Below are 13864 nucleotides of genomic sequence, written 5' to 3' on the forward strand. Positions count from 1 at the left end.
TCGCATGAATGCAGTACATGTCTTATCGACAGCGCGTGCTAGCCGTCTCTCAGCCGGTTTACCCTCCCAGCTTGACCCCTCTCTTCCGCCCTTCTGCTTGCTACTATGCCTTGAGTCCCGGGGAAGCCGGATTGTCGGTCGGTGGCTTGTACCGCTCGAGGTCGGCCGCTACTTGCGTCTCGATGAGCTTGTCCATCTCCTTGCGCGTCACGAGCACCAAGCGGACAAGGTTGTCCACAACACTCTCGATCACATGGTGGCCAGCGTATGGCTCGCCCTGCTTCTGGGCCTGCGGAGCGTGGTACTTGACCCCAAGGTGTTGTGGGTCGAACCTGCCCGTGCGGTTGAACGGGTTGTATTCCTTCATCTCCTTGGCGATGTCTTCGGCACTCCCAAACACTCGGGCAGGGTGCGCACTATGCCATGGGATTCGATCTGCTGGAGTGGGCTGGTTGCCGAGCGAAAGCTCGAAGATGAGACTCGCGATCTCAGTGGGAAGACCGCTGTCGACGAGTGCTGCGATGGTCGCGGCCGCTGCCTCGTCTTGGATGGGTGTGGGGAGAGGCTTGAGGTCAAACGGGTTGCAGGCACCGACGCGCACAACCGCGGCTTGAGTGATGTTGATGAGCCGCTGACACCCCTCGAGGTCGACATGAGGTGCTCTCCGTTCCTCGCGTGCAACCTCGTCGGGGTCACATACAGAGATATCTCTGAATAGCCAGTTTGGGGCGCGTTCGAACATCAAACTGTTGTTGTGAAAGACGGTCGAGTAGCTGACGCTACCTCGACTGGCTGGTGGGTCGTCGAGGTTGTACAGATCGCTGTACTGCCCCAAGTAATCGACCGCGATGCGCGAAGGGCCAAGCACGTAGAACCGGAAGAAACAGTCGGATACGATTGCAGTGCCGTACACGGCCCCGCATATCTCGTTGGCCGCGAGCAGGCGGAAAAGAGCGAGGGCGATGGCATGTCGGAGCAAGAACGTGCCGGTGTACATGACCGCGTCCCTGAAGAACTCGGGACACTCATATGCAAAGGACTTGTCCCAGTTGTCCAGGAGGGCTTGCTCAGCCGCCGCGGCGCCATGGGGACCACCGATAGCCCGAGCAATGATGTCGAGGCGAGGGTTTAGCCAAGGGTTGTATGTGGTTCTGTCCTCGGTGTACCATGCGCGCGGGAAGGCGTGGATCTCCATGATGCCGTCCATAACTCCCCACGATCGGACGGGGTCCACGTTATAGACGTGGGCAAGGGTCGCAAAGCTATGTCCGCTGTGTCCGCTCTGTGCGCCCGGAAGGTCCTGGGAGGGCCGCCACCCGTCGAGGCCGCGAGCGTACAGCCGCTCCGTCAGCCCGGCGCGAGTGTTGGGGAACAGCCGCGCCCCGGGGAACGCCGCGACCGTGCGATCGTAGTAGTTGACTCGATGGCCGTCGAGGGATATCGATATGGGGGCCATCGATATGGGGGCCATTGGGGAGCTGCGAGCTGGCTCTTGCTGTAGTTGACGGACAGCGCGCTCCAGGAATGCTCGGTACGCGCTGCGGAGATCCTCCTCCGCCTTGAAGCTCTGCTCCTCGAAGGCAAGGTTGATCTGGCTCCAGAGTATGTTACGTTTCTCAGCGGGCATCTGATTCCATAGTCGTTCAGGCGAATGGTCGAACGTGTTGTTGGCATCGTATATCGTTAGATGCTCTGCGAGTGGGGGCGGCGCTGGGGTCGGGTCACTGCCTAGCGCCCAGAACGAGAGCGCCGTGTGTCCATCTGGTACGCGGGTGGGTGCGACGGCGGCGGAGACACTGTCGTCGGCCATGGTGGTGAGATGTTTCGTGTGAGATGAGGAGGGTGTGTCTGTTCAGTAGATGTATCGCTCAGTCTGCCGGAAGGGATGGACGGGTATTGTGGGTGGTAGGCTTGGCAACCCAGTCATCCAGTGTGGACACGGTTTCAAGTCGCGGGGTAACAAGCCCGCTGGCCGTCATGAGAGTTCGTGGGTCAAGTCGGGTCACGGGGACGGAGATGAGCTCATGCACCACGTCAAGTGACCTCGCGTTTCAACGGCTTGATGCTGAGAGTATTGTGAGCTATGTAACAACTCGCTCAATGTCCGATGCTGGAGCAACATCTCCGACATTCGCACCCAACCCCGCCTTATCTGGTCACGTCAGCCAATGGGTGGGCAAATCAGACCCGCGGGACCCCCGGATACCGCGCCTGTTCCTCCGACAACTCTCCATGGCGGCCCACTCGACTCACCTTGATAGCAACAACAACTCGCCGACGACGCGTTTTGCCAGAATGCATCTGGGTCGATGCGGCCGGCCAGCCCAGCGCTGTGTCCTGTGTCCTGTGTCCGACAAAAGCCACCAACCCGGGTCAAGGCCGGAATCCGTATTAGCGAGCCCGCCCGACGCCGCCGACGGCGCTCGCAACCCTTATCTCTCGACCAATGCATTTCACCCCAACCGAGGTGATAAGCCTCGGATGCCACGCAATGAGAGGGCCGCAAGCCCCCATTCATCAACACGGTCGTCGATTCAAGAGTCGCAGACGATCTCCGCTTCGCCCTTCCATCGCTACACCAGTCTTTGTGATTGATTACCCTCGACACCTGGGTGATCACCACTCCTGCCAAGCACCACTCTAAGCGATGCCCCCCATGCCCAGGTCCAACGAGCGCCCTACCCCGCGCCCTCGATCAAGGGCGGGGTGCCTGGTATGCCGCTCACGGCGAGTAAAGTGCGATGAGGGTGGGTCTGGAGCTCCGGGGGCTGGGCGACTTCGCTAACAGCTTCTAGAACAGCCAGCATGTGGTCGATGTCGCAAGTTCAATGCCGAGGTAGGGACGCGCAAACGCGCATTTCACAATTGCGAGAAGCTCACCCCGCAGTGTCGATATCCCGACAAGAAGCAGTTCAGCGATGCCAAGATTGCGGCGTCACTGGCCAGCCGACATGAGTACCGACTCAAACTGAAGCGCGAAGCCGGTACGATCAGCGAGGAGGCCGACGACGTGCCCGAGCCCAAACCGACGAGGGCGGCAGCACCACCCCCGCTCACCGTCCACCACCGGAGCACGAGCGAGAGCAGCCGGTCACCCGTCACCCCCGTGTCCAGGTACTCGGGCGACCATGGCCAGCGTCCAGATTGCCCCTGCTGCCCGTCGCCCGTGTCGCGCGAGCGGGACTGGTTCAAGTTTGAGGCTCCAGCCGCGCTCTTTCGACAGACCCGCATGGGCAAGTTCTACAACGGCCCGACCGATCCTCCATCCGTTTTCACCCAGTGGTTCCCCAGTGTCGTCGAGCGGCGATGTGTGAGTGGTTGGCTTGGCTGTGTCGGCGCTGACAGCCAAGTTCCACCACTGCCTCATGTACACGCTCTCGATTATGGTTACGAGCGAGAAGAACAACCCATGGGTAGAGCACGTGGCGCGACTGTGCTTCCTCCCACAAGAGACTCCTAGCACCAAGGCACTCAAGTCAGCGTTGCTGTCATTCGGCGCAACACATCTGTACAGGTGGGGCACCTCCTTGGCTATGACGCTGACGGCGCAGTATCCAATTGAAGAGCCCGGAGCAGGTCGACGATGCCGACTATCACGGCATAGCGCACCGACACCGCGCACTGAGCGCATGCGGCCTCAGGGAGGTAATCAAGGGCGGCGGGCCCGAGGTCGAGAGCGACACGTTCCTCGCAGCGGCATTGACGCTGCTCATGTGCGACGTGTTTGCCGCCAGCACGCATTGGCGCGAGATATGGCGATACGTCGTCATGTCTGTACGCCGTCGTGGCGGTCCCAAGGAGATGCTCTTTGGCAGTGGCATCGCGCCGAACCCGCTCCGCAGGCTGCTCATCGGCCATGTCGCTTTCTGGGACTTTGTTGGTGGGTCCTGAGGTTCCGGGCGGGCGGCTAACACCGGCAGTGTCACTCAACACCATGACCCCACCCGCCTTGCTTACCGGCGACGTCGCATGGTGGGGACAGCTGCGGGCCATCGGTCCAATCTCTTCCTCTTCCGACCTCGACTGGCATTGGCTCGAGAACTTTACAGCCATGAACCCGGCGCTCCTTGCGATATCGACCAATGTTGTGCGTTGTGCCGCCGAGAGAGCCGAGCTCGAACGCGTCTGTGGCCCTGTGCAACTCAACGAGAGGCAGATCCCCATCGTCCCTGCAGGCACCGGGCCCAGGGAGATCGAACTATCCCAGAGCGCAGCCAATGTCAAGGACGAGCTCGAGCGATGGCGCTATGAGAACCCGACCGAGCTGTCGTCGCTCCGTGTCCAGATTGGCTCACTCGCGCTCTGGCACGCGAGCCGCATCATTCTCCTCACGCAAGTGTACTCGTACAACAAGATGAACCCCGACGTCCAGGCGAGCGCTCGGGCCGTCATCGAGATGTGCTTCGAGGCGGGGGACAAGCCCGAGTTTATGCAGATTGTGGGTGTTCGTGCGGAGCGCTCGTGCTGACGACACCAGCCGCTCATGGTCGCCTGTTCGGTCCTCGAGGACCCCGAGCAGCGGGACAGCGCCCGTGCCATCTTCAAGAACATGGAGTATGTAGCCGTGTTCGAGGTCCAGTCGCTCCAGTTTGTCTCAGAAGAGTGCTGGAAGCGCATGGCCGATGGGGTCGATGACGAGGGGTGCCGCTGGCCCAACGTCATGACCGAGGCTGGTCGGGCGACGTTGATATGCTAGATTTGTTGTTGGATAGTGACCATGTACATACCAGTTGTATTGGTGATCTCGGTGGCTATGATCGGTGTTGTGCTCCTGACTCTTCCGTTGCCACCGACTGTCGAGGGTGCCGAAGGGCAGCAGGCAGACGCGTCATCCCACAACATAACAATCTCTTCATACGGTCTGCATCTCTTCATACGGTCTTTATCTCTTCTATATCTACACTAATGTCCACCGTGCCCGTCGTCGTCCTCGAGGCGCTTGAGCGATAACCGGCACTCGTCCTCCCAGTTGCTGCGGCTCACAATAACCCACTCGAAGATGCCGACGAGGTACAACGCCACACACTGGCCGATCCAAAGGCCTTCGAGCCCCCATCCATGGAAAGCGAGGTAGATGCCTCCCGGAAGCGCAGCGCCGTAGTAGCTGGCAAGGTTGACCGTAGCGCCGATCCACTGCTTGCCCATGCCACGAAGAGCTCCGCCACAAGAGCCGTTGAGTCCGTCGGCGATCTGGAAGAGTGCGACGTATGGCATGATATCGGCAACCAGGCTGACGACGCGTTCGTCATCGTTGAAAATCTTCGCAAAGACGTTCCGCGTGCCCATAAGGACAACGAGGACGAGGGTTCCCATAGCGATGGATAGGACGGCGGCAGCGTTGGCCGAGCGCGCGGCACCTCGGGGCTTCTGCGACCCGAGCAGGTTGCCGACGCGGGACGAGGCGGCGACTCCGAGGCCGAAGGGGATGGTGTTGATGACCTGGTCGGCAGTCATGATGACCGACTGAGCGGCGAGGGGGATGGTGCCGAGGCGCCCGGCCGCCAGAGCGACAATCTCGAACGCCCACCACTCCGTGCCGACGTGTACCACGCCCATGATAGCCAGCTTGGCGAAGGGCACCATGTTCTGCGTGGCGCGTCGGAGCTGGAACCCGCCCCAGCACTGCCAGCCCTCTACGTACACGGTGTAGAAGAGGAGCGAGAGGAATGAGAGCCAGTACGAGATGCCGGTAGCGAATGGTGCGCCGTACAGCCCCATCTTGAGACGGTACACGAACATGTAGTTGAGGTAGGCGTTGAAGGGTGCGGTGAGGCAGAGAACGTAGGTCGCCGGACGGTAGATGCCCTGCGCCTGGAGGTACTTCTTGAGAGACTCGAACCAGACGTATCCGAGGCCGCCGGGGATGAGCACACGGAGGAACATGGCGCTCTGGGTGCAGATGAACTCTTCCTGTCCGAGGAAGCGGAAGACGGGCTCCGAGTACCACCAGAGTGCGGCAACCACAAAGTACATGCTTGACAGGACGATGATCGCTCGCTGGAGGAGCATGCCGAGGTCATGCTTGTTGGTCGATCCCGTGAATGCACTAGATCCAAGTGTGTCGAGGGCCGTGGTGCCGCCGAGAGCGATCAACCACGCCGTGGCCATGGCGAACATGTAGCTGAATGCCGCGGTGGCTAGTGCCTCGGGGCTCAATCGGCCGACGATGAGCACTGAGCCCGTCTGGAGCGAGTTTTGGAGCGTGTATGCGAGGATAACCGGAATCGAGGCCTTGAGGAGAATGACCGTCTCTGAGAGGTACTCGCGCACCTCGTGTACACGGCGGGACAGGGGCACATCGTCCTTGTCGGTGTTGGTGGTGCTGGCGAGGAGCGCGGTGCGCTCAGTCGGCTGTTCGGGGTAGTAGCTTGACATGGTGGGAGGATGAGTGCCACACATGCATTGCCACTGGCGTGGTTTTATCCTGCGAGCCCTTGATGCTTGTTGGGGCAGACGGTTGTGCGTGACACTTGACCGCGGCCGGATAGAGCGATGGAGCGACTATGCCCCGTTATCTCGCCGTCCGCGATAAGGACTGGCCGGATTGCGACGCCACACTGGGCGAGATTGCCTTTGGGCGAGGTACCCACTGCCATGACGCTTTGGCCTCGATATCCGCGTGCCTATGCACCTCTGCCTCATCCAGTGACGCATCCCGATTCATGCAGCAGGTGTTTGGGTGAACCTTTAGGCTCATTTGTGGATATGGGACTTGGCGATTCGTCTGGAGCAGCGAGAACTCGTCAAGTTGAGCCGGGACGTCGTACAGACCTGACGACGTCCCCCGGGTATAAGTAGCAATGCGAGGCGGCTCGTCCAAGTCCACCAGCACCAACCCAGTCCACAATGCTTCCCCACCTCGCCCTCATCTCGGCCCTCGTGGCCCTCGCTACCGCCCACCCGGGCCACAAGCACAACGACCAGACCGTCCTCCAGGGCGCGCCAGAGTCGCTCTGGTTCAGCCAGTACAACCGCCTCCCCGGAGACGGTGGCACCCAGGCCGACGCCGTCTTCTCCGGCATCACGACCTTTGGTCGCCTTCCGTACAAGAACTGTCTGTCCGACCCGACCGCGCAGTACGACATTGCCTTCATCGGCGCTCCCTTCGACACTGGTACCTCGTACCGCCCCGGCGCGCGCTTCGGCCCCTCGGGTATCCGCCAGGGCTCGCGCCGCCTCAACCTCTACGGCGGCTACAACGTGCCGCTGAGCGTCAACCCGTTCAACTCGTGGGCGACGGTCATCGACTGCGGTGACATCCCCGTCACGTCCTACGACAACACGTACGCGCTCAAGCAGATCGAGGAGGGCCACTACAACCTCCTCTCGCGCCCGCCCACCACCGACCCCCACAAGGTTGGTCCGGCTCGCGGTGGCAGGACTCTGCCGCGTATCATCACTCTCGGTGGTGATCACACTATCACGCTCCCGCTCCTCCGCTCCATCAACAAGGCCTACGGCCCCATCAGTGTCATCCACTTCGACTCGCACCTCGACACTTGGAAGCCCAAGGTGTTCGGCGGCTCGCCCAGCGACGTCGCAGCCGTCAACCACGGCACCTACTTCTGGCATGCTGCCCAGGAGGGTCTCCTCTCCAACCACTCCAACATCCACGGTGGTATCCGCACGACGCTCTCTGGCCCCAGCGACTACGAGAACGACGGCTACTGTGGTTTCGAGATTGTTGAGGCCCGCGAGGTCGACACGATCGGCACCCAGGGTATCATCAAGCGCATTCTCGACCGTGTTGGCACCAAGAACCCCGTCTACCTCTCCATCGACATTGACACCCTCGACCCTGCTTGTGAGTGGAATTGCGGGAAGCTATTGCTAACTGTCTCAGTCGCTCCTGCCACCGGAACCCCCGAGACGGGCGGCTGGTCTACTCGTGAGCTCCGCACCATCCTCCGTGGTCTCGAGGACCTCAACCTGGTCGCTGCCGACATTGTCGAGGTTGCTGTGAGTGGAACATTCGCCGATGGAGGATCACACTGACCCTGCAGCCTGCTTACGACACCAACGCCGAGCACACGACCATGGCCGCCGCCGACGTCCTGTACGAGGTCATGAGCATCATGGTCAAGAAGGGCCCTTTGAGTGACATGGTTAGCAAGTAATCGTACATAGTAGCGGCAGTGCGGGTTGAAGTCAGCAAGTGGTTAGAATGCATCAAGTCTTTGAGAAACGAGGCCGTCGGTCATCGGGTTGGTCCTGCCACAGCTTCATGGCGGAGTAGGGGTCGTCGGAGTATGTAGGACTAGCACTCATCGAGCTGGATATTGTGCAACGCATCCGAACTCGATGGTCTGGTTGCTCGAAGTCATTCTACGAATCCTAGGTTGACTAGGGTTGCGTGCTTGCGTCCTCATGCTCTGCTCTTTCGCGCTCGGCCGGCTCGGACGAGCAGTGGTACAGATTGTCCGTCCCAGTTTTGGAGATGCCATCAGCCGTCACAACCAAGCGGGCACGGTGACCATTGAGTGACTGGCTCTGCACGGTCCGGCGGACGTCACTGACGGACGGCCCGATCAGCATCGCCGCTCCGCCCCTCCACCCGCACCCGAGACATCATGACGTCCACCGCCATGACATCCACCATGCCGCTCGCCCTATCGCCAAGACAAACGACGCTCAGCAGCCCTATCGCGATGCCTGTGGTGCAGGGATATCTCGCTCGGGCCTCCGCACGACGGCCAATACGGCCGCGTCGGACGCGCAGCATCCACCGACGCCAGCGGCGGTTAACTCGCCCACACAGCTACGATAGTGCGGGGGACCGCGAGTGCGGGACTGCGAGCGTGGGACAGCGAGCGTGGCCCCTGCTGTGTCGCATCAACCGGCGCTGCGCGCCACCCCGAAATAGCGCTGGGTCCCATAGACGGTAGTGCGGGATGTCTCGCCAAAGCCACATTCCCCCTTATCATGTCCCCGGAACCAATTACAGCCGGTCCTTATCTCGTGGCGGCGACCACCTTCGCCGTCGTTGCAACTACGCGCGAAACTGGGAAATCGCAAGCTTGAGAATCATATCCGCACTGTCGAATCAGGCGGTCTGGGCTCCACCCTCGATAGCTCCTCCCTCCCAGGGCTTATCCGTGGCACTCGACATCAGCGACGCTTGTGGCTACGGCGTCTTCGGTATCGACCGGGATCTGGATAGAGGTGCGCTGCACATCTGTACAAAAGCGCAGGACTGGTGCGCTTGAGGCGCTCCACATCCCTCTTGCAGTAATGGGAATCCGCGTCAAGTCACCTACACACAGCACCCTCGACACCATGCCTACTCTCCCCCGGTCGGGCGAGTCTACGCCTCCTCTGGACGAGAAGTCCAAGTCGGGCCCAACGACTCTTATTTCTATCAACTCTGTGGCTGGAGAGTCTGAGGCACATCTCATTAAGCAGTTCAGCTGTATGTTAGCTCCACTTTCACGGGTTCTGATTCCCAGTCTTCTCTTCCATCGGTATGGCTTTTGTCATTCTTAACGTAGGTGTGGGGTTTGGCTCAACGCTAATGCCAGTCATGGATCATTGCAACGATGACCCTCAACGTGGTAGGTATCCTGCTAATTTTCTGACGGTAACTGACACTCAAAAGGGCATGGCACAAGGTGGCCCCGTCGTCGTCCTCTGGGGCGAGCTCATTGCCGGCGTTGGGCAGGTTTGCATCGCACTGTGTCTCTCCGAACTGTGCTCCATCTGGCCGTCTCAGTCTGCGCAGTACGGCTGGACATATCTCGTCTCGCACGCGAACCGCACTCTCACGACCACCGCAACGCCGACACGATGGGGAACAATTTTGAGCTACTACGACGGCTGGCTCACCTGGGCCGGATGTAGGTAACCCCTCGTTCGCAGCGGGCTAATACCCAGGGTGCATCATGTTCAGCGGTGCCGCATCAGTCACCACCAACATGACCTACTACCTTGTCTGTCTGTGGAACCCCGACTTTGTGCTCGAGCCCTGGCACTTTTTTCTCCTCTACGTCCTCTGCCTCACCATCTCGCTCGTCATCAACACGTTCGCCAGCCGACACCTGCACATGTTTGATTTTATCGGCATTTTCTGGCTCGCTGGCGGAGCAATCATCCTCATCATCGCGACCCTTGCATGCGCTGGAACCAAGAGCACCGAGCCAAAGTTCCAATCGGCATCGTTCGTCTTTACGACTTTTATCAACAACTCGGACTGGAGCAACTTTGTGCTCTTCATGACGGGCATGGTGCAGCCGACATTCACGATTACTTGCTGTGAGTTGGGCTGTTGGGCGTGTTTCACCATTTCTAACTCGCACCTGCAGTCGACGCCGTCGCCCATGTCATTGACGAGATGCCCAACCCGCGCCGCGACGCTCCTCGCTGCATCACCGCCACGGTCGTCTTCGGCTGTGTGTCAACCTTCGTTGTGGTTCTCTGCCTTCTGTTTGCCATTACCGACATTGATGCCGTGGTCACCAGCACCGCCGGCCCGCTCGTCACCATCCTGTACCAGGCGACTGGATCCCGCGTCGGCGCGACGTGCCTCACACTCATTCCGTACATTGGAACTCTTATCGGATCGCAGGGTGGGTGAATCTGCCGCGATCCAACTGACATCCAGCTACGCTCACAACCGCGAGCCGCATCACCCTCAACCTGGCCGAAGATGAGGCCGTCATCTGCTCCGCGTTCTTCCGCCGCGTCAACAAGCGCTTCAACGCTCCTATCCCCGCCCTTGTTGTGCCGTGGTGTGTCAGCGTCGTCATCGGTCTCCTATACCTCGGCAGTTCGGCCATGTTCAGTTCGATCCTGTCAACGACCCTCGTGGCCCTTGGCATCTCATACCTCATCCCTAGTGAGTGCTACGCTCGTGAACCCAACTGACCGCCAGTTATCGTCGTCGCTATCATGGGCCGCAGCATGATTCTCGAGCTCGAGCCTCAGTTCTCCCTCGGCAAGGTCTTTGGCGGTATCTGCTACGCCATCGCCATCTCTTGGGGCCTCTTCACCGCCGTCATGTTCTGCTTCCCGGCCACCTCGACCGTCAACGGCAGCACCATGAACTACACTGCTCCCGTGATCGGCGTCGCCATGCTCCTGGCTACGATCAACTGGTTTGTGTACAGCCGGAAACACTTCAACGGGCCGCAGGTCGTCGACCAGGCGACAGAGCCAGAGTACAAGGTATAGAGTAGAGAGTTGTAGAATATGCATAGATTTGTTCGCGGTACAACTCTTCTCACTTCGGGATGGCCTGGCCTACTGGGTCTTCGCGGGGCTAACGTGACCTCTGGCTGAGCTTCGGCGTCGAAGCACCAGCCACACTACGGCACCGAGCAGTGCCGCACCAACCACGGAGCCGACGGCAATGCCGGCGATCGCACCACCGGACAACTTCTTCTTCGATGCGGGCACACACGGCAAGGCATTGTCACACGGGAGCCCGGTGGGCGTGACGAATGTCCCGGCTGCCAGCTGAACATAGTACGGATCGCCCGCACCCGTGGCGATCTTGTACGCGGCGATGGCCGGGAAGCTGGAGCTGTAGTCGAGCGCGGGCTCGGTCTGCACCCAGTCGTCGCGCCAGTCCCAGAAGTTGTCCGACCTGAGCGGACCGCCGGGGATAGCGCCATAGATGACATGGGCTTCCGTCGGCGGGTCGTTGCGCACGTCCGTGACATTGTCACCGCCCGCCGCCGGCGCACTCTGAGGGTTCACAGGCGAGTTGGGGTGCAGGCCGACCATGTACGGGCGCTTCATGGGATTCTTGCCCAACATGTAGTCGATCTGGGTGTCGGCGAAGGCGAGGTAATCCGCCGTCTTGTTTGCCGACGACGCGAGCGGCGCATACCGGAGTAGCAGGTGTACGAGCGCGATGACAGGCTGCAGCGTGTTGTTGTCCGAGTAAGGGCTGTAGTACACCAGCCCGGCGGGCGTTGTTCCGCCCGGCGCCAGCTGCACAGGGGTCAGCCCGCCCGTGCCGTTGTTGCCCGCGACAATGTAGTCAAAGTACGCCTCGGCTTCGGCCTGCCAGCCGGTCAGGTTGGTCCCGAGGCCGGCACCAGCCGCAAGCGTCGGGCGAGCACTCGCGATCTCGGCAAACAGCACGTACAACGCGGGTGTGCGCCCCTCCCAGCACCACGCGCCGCGGTAGGCCGTCATGTTGTACTTGACGTACGTGTTGTACGCATCGGCATAGTAGGCCGAGTCGTTGGTGGCCGCTGCAAGGGTGAGGGCCGCGACGGCAAGCGTGTCATTCCACCCAGTGCTGACGTACGCATCGCCGACCTCTGGGACCGACTCGCTGAACGTCGCCTTGGTCGTCGAGTTGGCGACGTGGTACAGCGTCTTGGCGTGGGCCAGGAGCGTCGCGGAGTAGCCTGTGTCGGCGAGCGAGGCCGGCGCCAGCGCGCCCTGCGACGTGTTCCACAAGCCGCCGTCGTACGCCATCGCGCCCATGGCGAACGCGGCGGCCGTCGACGTCCACACGTCCGTGCCAGGGTGCGTGACGTTGACGGGGAACGACGGCCGCGGGAGGGGGATGTTGAGGTCTCCGCCCCAGTAGTCGTTGTCGAGTGTCGTGTTACCGACCTGGACGAAGAGGGTGTCGTTTGTCGGGTGCGCCTTGATGAGCCAGTCGAAGCCCCAGCGCAGCGTGCCGTCAAGGTACGCCGTCTGGTTGGACGCGTCGAACCCCGGGCCGAAGGACAGCGCGCCCCACGACAGCGCGTACATGGTGAACCCGAACGGGTACGTGCACTTGATGTACTGGTGCGTCAGTGGGGCAGAGAGAGGGGACGTACGTCGCCGGCGTCGTGGAAGCCGCCGCTGAGGTCGACGCCCCAGTCGCTCCCGTCGCGCAGGTTGGTCGTGTTGCGCCATGGCACGCGGTTACCGTAAGCGCCGAGGCTGAGGTTGCCGCTGCGCTGCGCGTCGTAGAAGTAGAGCGAGTTGCCGAGCGCCGTGGTCCACTGCTTGTTGGGGCCGGACGTGGATGCCGAGGCGATGAGGCCGGCGCTGGCGGGCGGTGGCATCCAAACAGGCATCGGCGGCTTGACCTGGCCCGCTGTGAGCGGGGCCAGTGCCACGAGCGCTCCCACGACAGCGAGTGCGAGCATAGCGAGGGAGGGGATGGACTGGTGAGCTTAGGCCGTGCCGGCGACACCGGCGAGGTTATAACCCGTTGCGCCGGCCCATCCTGCAGGCCACAAAGCTTGATAACGACCGTCCCACATTCCCCAGCCCGACCACTCGCACCGACTTCGCCGGGCATACTGCCGGGCGGAGCTGGTCATGTGAGCGAAAGAAGCGGGGGGCTCGAAAGGGTCGTGTATCGGCGTCTGGCTCGACGGACACCCTGTGGCATCGCAGGCCATCTCCGCCCGCGGCCCGGCGCGCCACCCGCCGGCCCACGCGCCGCACGACCGGCGTCTGCTCGGCGTCTCTGTTATCGGCGGCGGCCGGGAGTGTGCACGGCATAGCCGGCGGTCTTGGGGTGGGGGTCGCGGCTCGTGTGATCGCGAGGTGTCAGACGACCGGCTGGGACGCCGGGTAGGCCGAGGTGAGCGTTAGATGCCGACAGCGGCGCTGGGTCAGTCGTGAGTGTGCGGGTGTCCTCAGTTGGAATCGCTTGGTCGGTGTGAATGGAATGGATGGATGGAGGAATGGGGGCAGGAATGTCGTTGGGAGTCTGAGGTGGGTGAGGCGAGGGCATGGCAAGCGAGAGTGAACGTGGTCACTCCCTCGACGCTCACACTCCATGCCACTCGACTCACCCACCGCGGCAAGGACGACACTGCAACTGCGCGTCGGTGGAGCGTCGTCTTATGCAGTAGCTGTAGTAGCCGGAAGCGCGCATATGTCCGCCTGCAGGGTCGTAAGCATGCAG

At 61.4% G+C, this 13864-nt stretch overlaps 6 protein-coding genes across 6 annotated transcripts; 3 read left to right on the forward strand and 3 right to left on the reverse strand.

Moving 5' to 3' along the window:
* Positions 1 to 103: 103 nt before the first annotated feature.
* On the reverse strand, positions 104 to 1810 carry Q8F55_001600 (uncharacterized protein; the record flags this gene model as incomplete). Its single annotated transcript, XM_069350216.1, has 1 exon — positions 104 to 1810. The coding sequence occupies one exon, from the start codon at positions 1808 to 1810 to the stop codon at positions 104 to 106; it is 1707 nt and encodes a 568-aa protein (XP_069213760.1).
* An 846-nt stretch (positions 1811 to 2656) lies between these two features.
* On the forward strand, positions 2657 to 4696 carry Q8F55_001601 (uncharacterized protein; the record flags this gene model as incomplete). Its single annotated transcript, XM_069350217.1, has 7 exons — positions 2657 to 2747; positions 2796 to 2836; positions 2888 to 3310; positions 3351 to 3514; positions 3552 to 3880; positions 3921 to 4438; positions 4478 to 4696. 7 exons carry the CDS (start codon positions 2657 to 2659, stop codon positions 4694 to 4696), a joined length of 1785 nt encoding a protein of 594 aa, XP_069213761.1.
* A 206-nt stretch (positions 4697 to 4902) lies between these two features.
* On the reverse strand, positions 4903 to 6375 carry ERC1_2 (ethionine resistance protein; the record flags this gene model as incomplete). The annotated part of the gene is made up of 1 exon (XM_069350218.1): positions 4903 to 6375. One exon carries the CDS (start codon positions 6373 to 6375, stop codon positions 4903 to 4905), a length of 1473 nt encoding a protein of 490 aa, XP_069213762.1.
* Positions 6376 to 6846: 471 nt separating this feature from the next.
* Q8F55_001603 (uncharacterized protein) lies at positions 6847 to 8117 on the forward strand (the record flags this gene model as incomplete). Its single annotated transcript, XM_069350219.1, has 3 exons — positions 6847 to 7804; positions 7844 to 7959; positions 8004 to 8117. The coding sequence occupies 3 exons, from the start codon at positions 6847 to 6849 to the stop codon at positions 8115 to 8117; spliced, it is 1188 nt and encodes a 395-aa protein (XP_069213763.1).
* Positions 8118 to 9276: 1159 nt separating this feature from the next.
* Positions 9277 to 11166, forward strand: Q8F55_001604 (uncharacterized protein; the record flags this gene model as incomplete). Its single annotated transcript, XM_069350220.1, has 8 exons — positions 9277 to 9409; positions 9447 to 9484; positions 9519 to 9551; positions 9596 to 9833; positions 9871 to 10248; positions 10299 to 10562; positions 10598 to 10831; positions 10868 to 11166. The coding sequence occupies 8 exons, from the start codon at positions 9277 to 9279 to the stop codon at positions 11164 to 11166; spliced, it is 1617 nt and encodes a 538-aa protein (XP_069213764.1).
* A 69-nt stretch (positions 11167 to 11235) lies between these two features.
* Positions 11236 to 13094, reverse strand: Q8F55_001605 (uncharacterized protein; the record flags this gene model as incomplete). The annotated part of the gene is made up of 2 exons (XM_069350221.1): positions 11236 to 12744; positions 12780 to 13094. 2 exons carry the CDS (start codon positions 13092 to 13094, stop codon positions 11236 to 11238), a joined length of 1824 nt encoding a protein of 607 aa, XP_069213765.1.
* Between the last annotated feature and the right edge of the window lie 770 nt (positions 13095 to 13864).

The sequence above is a fragment of the Vanrija albida genome, assembly GCF_041260175.1.
Source record: "Vanrija albida strain AlHP1 chromosome Unknown contig_1, whole genome shotgun sequence".
NCBI classification, from domain to species: domain Eukaryota; kingdom Fungi; phylum Basidiomycota; class Tremellomycetes; order Trichosporonales; family Trichosporonaceae; genus Vanrija; species Vanrija albida.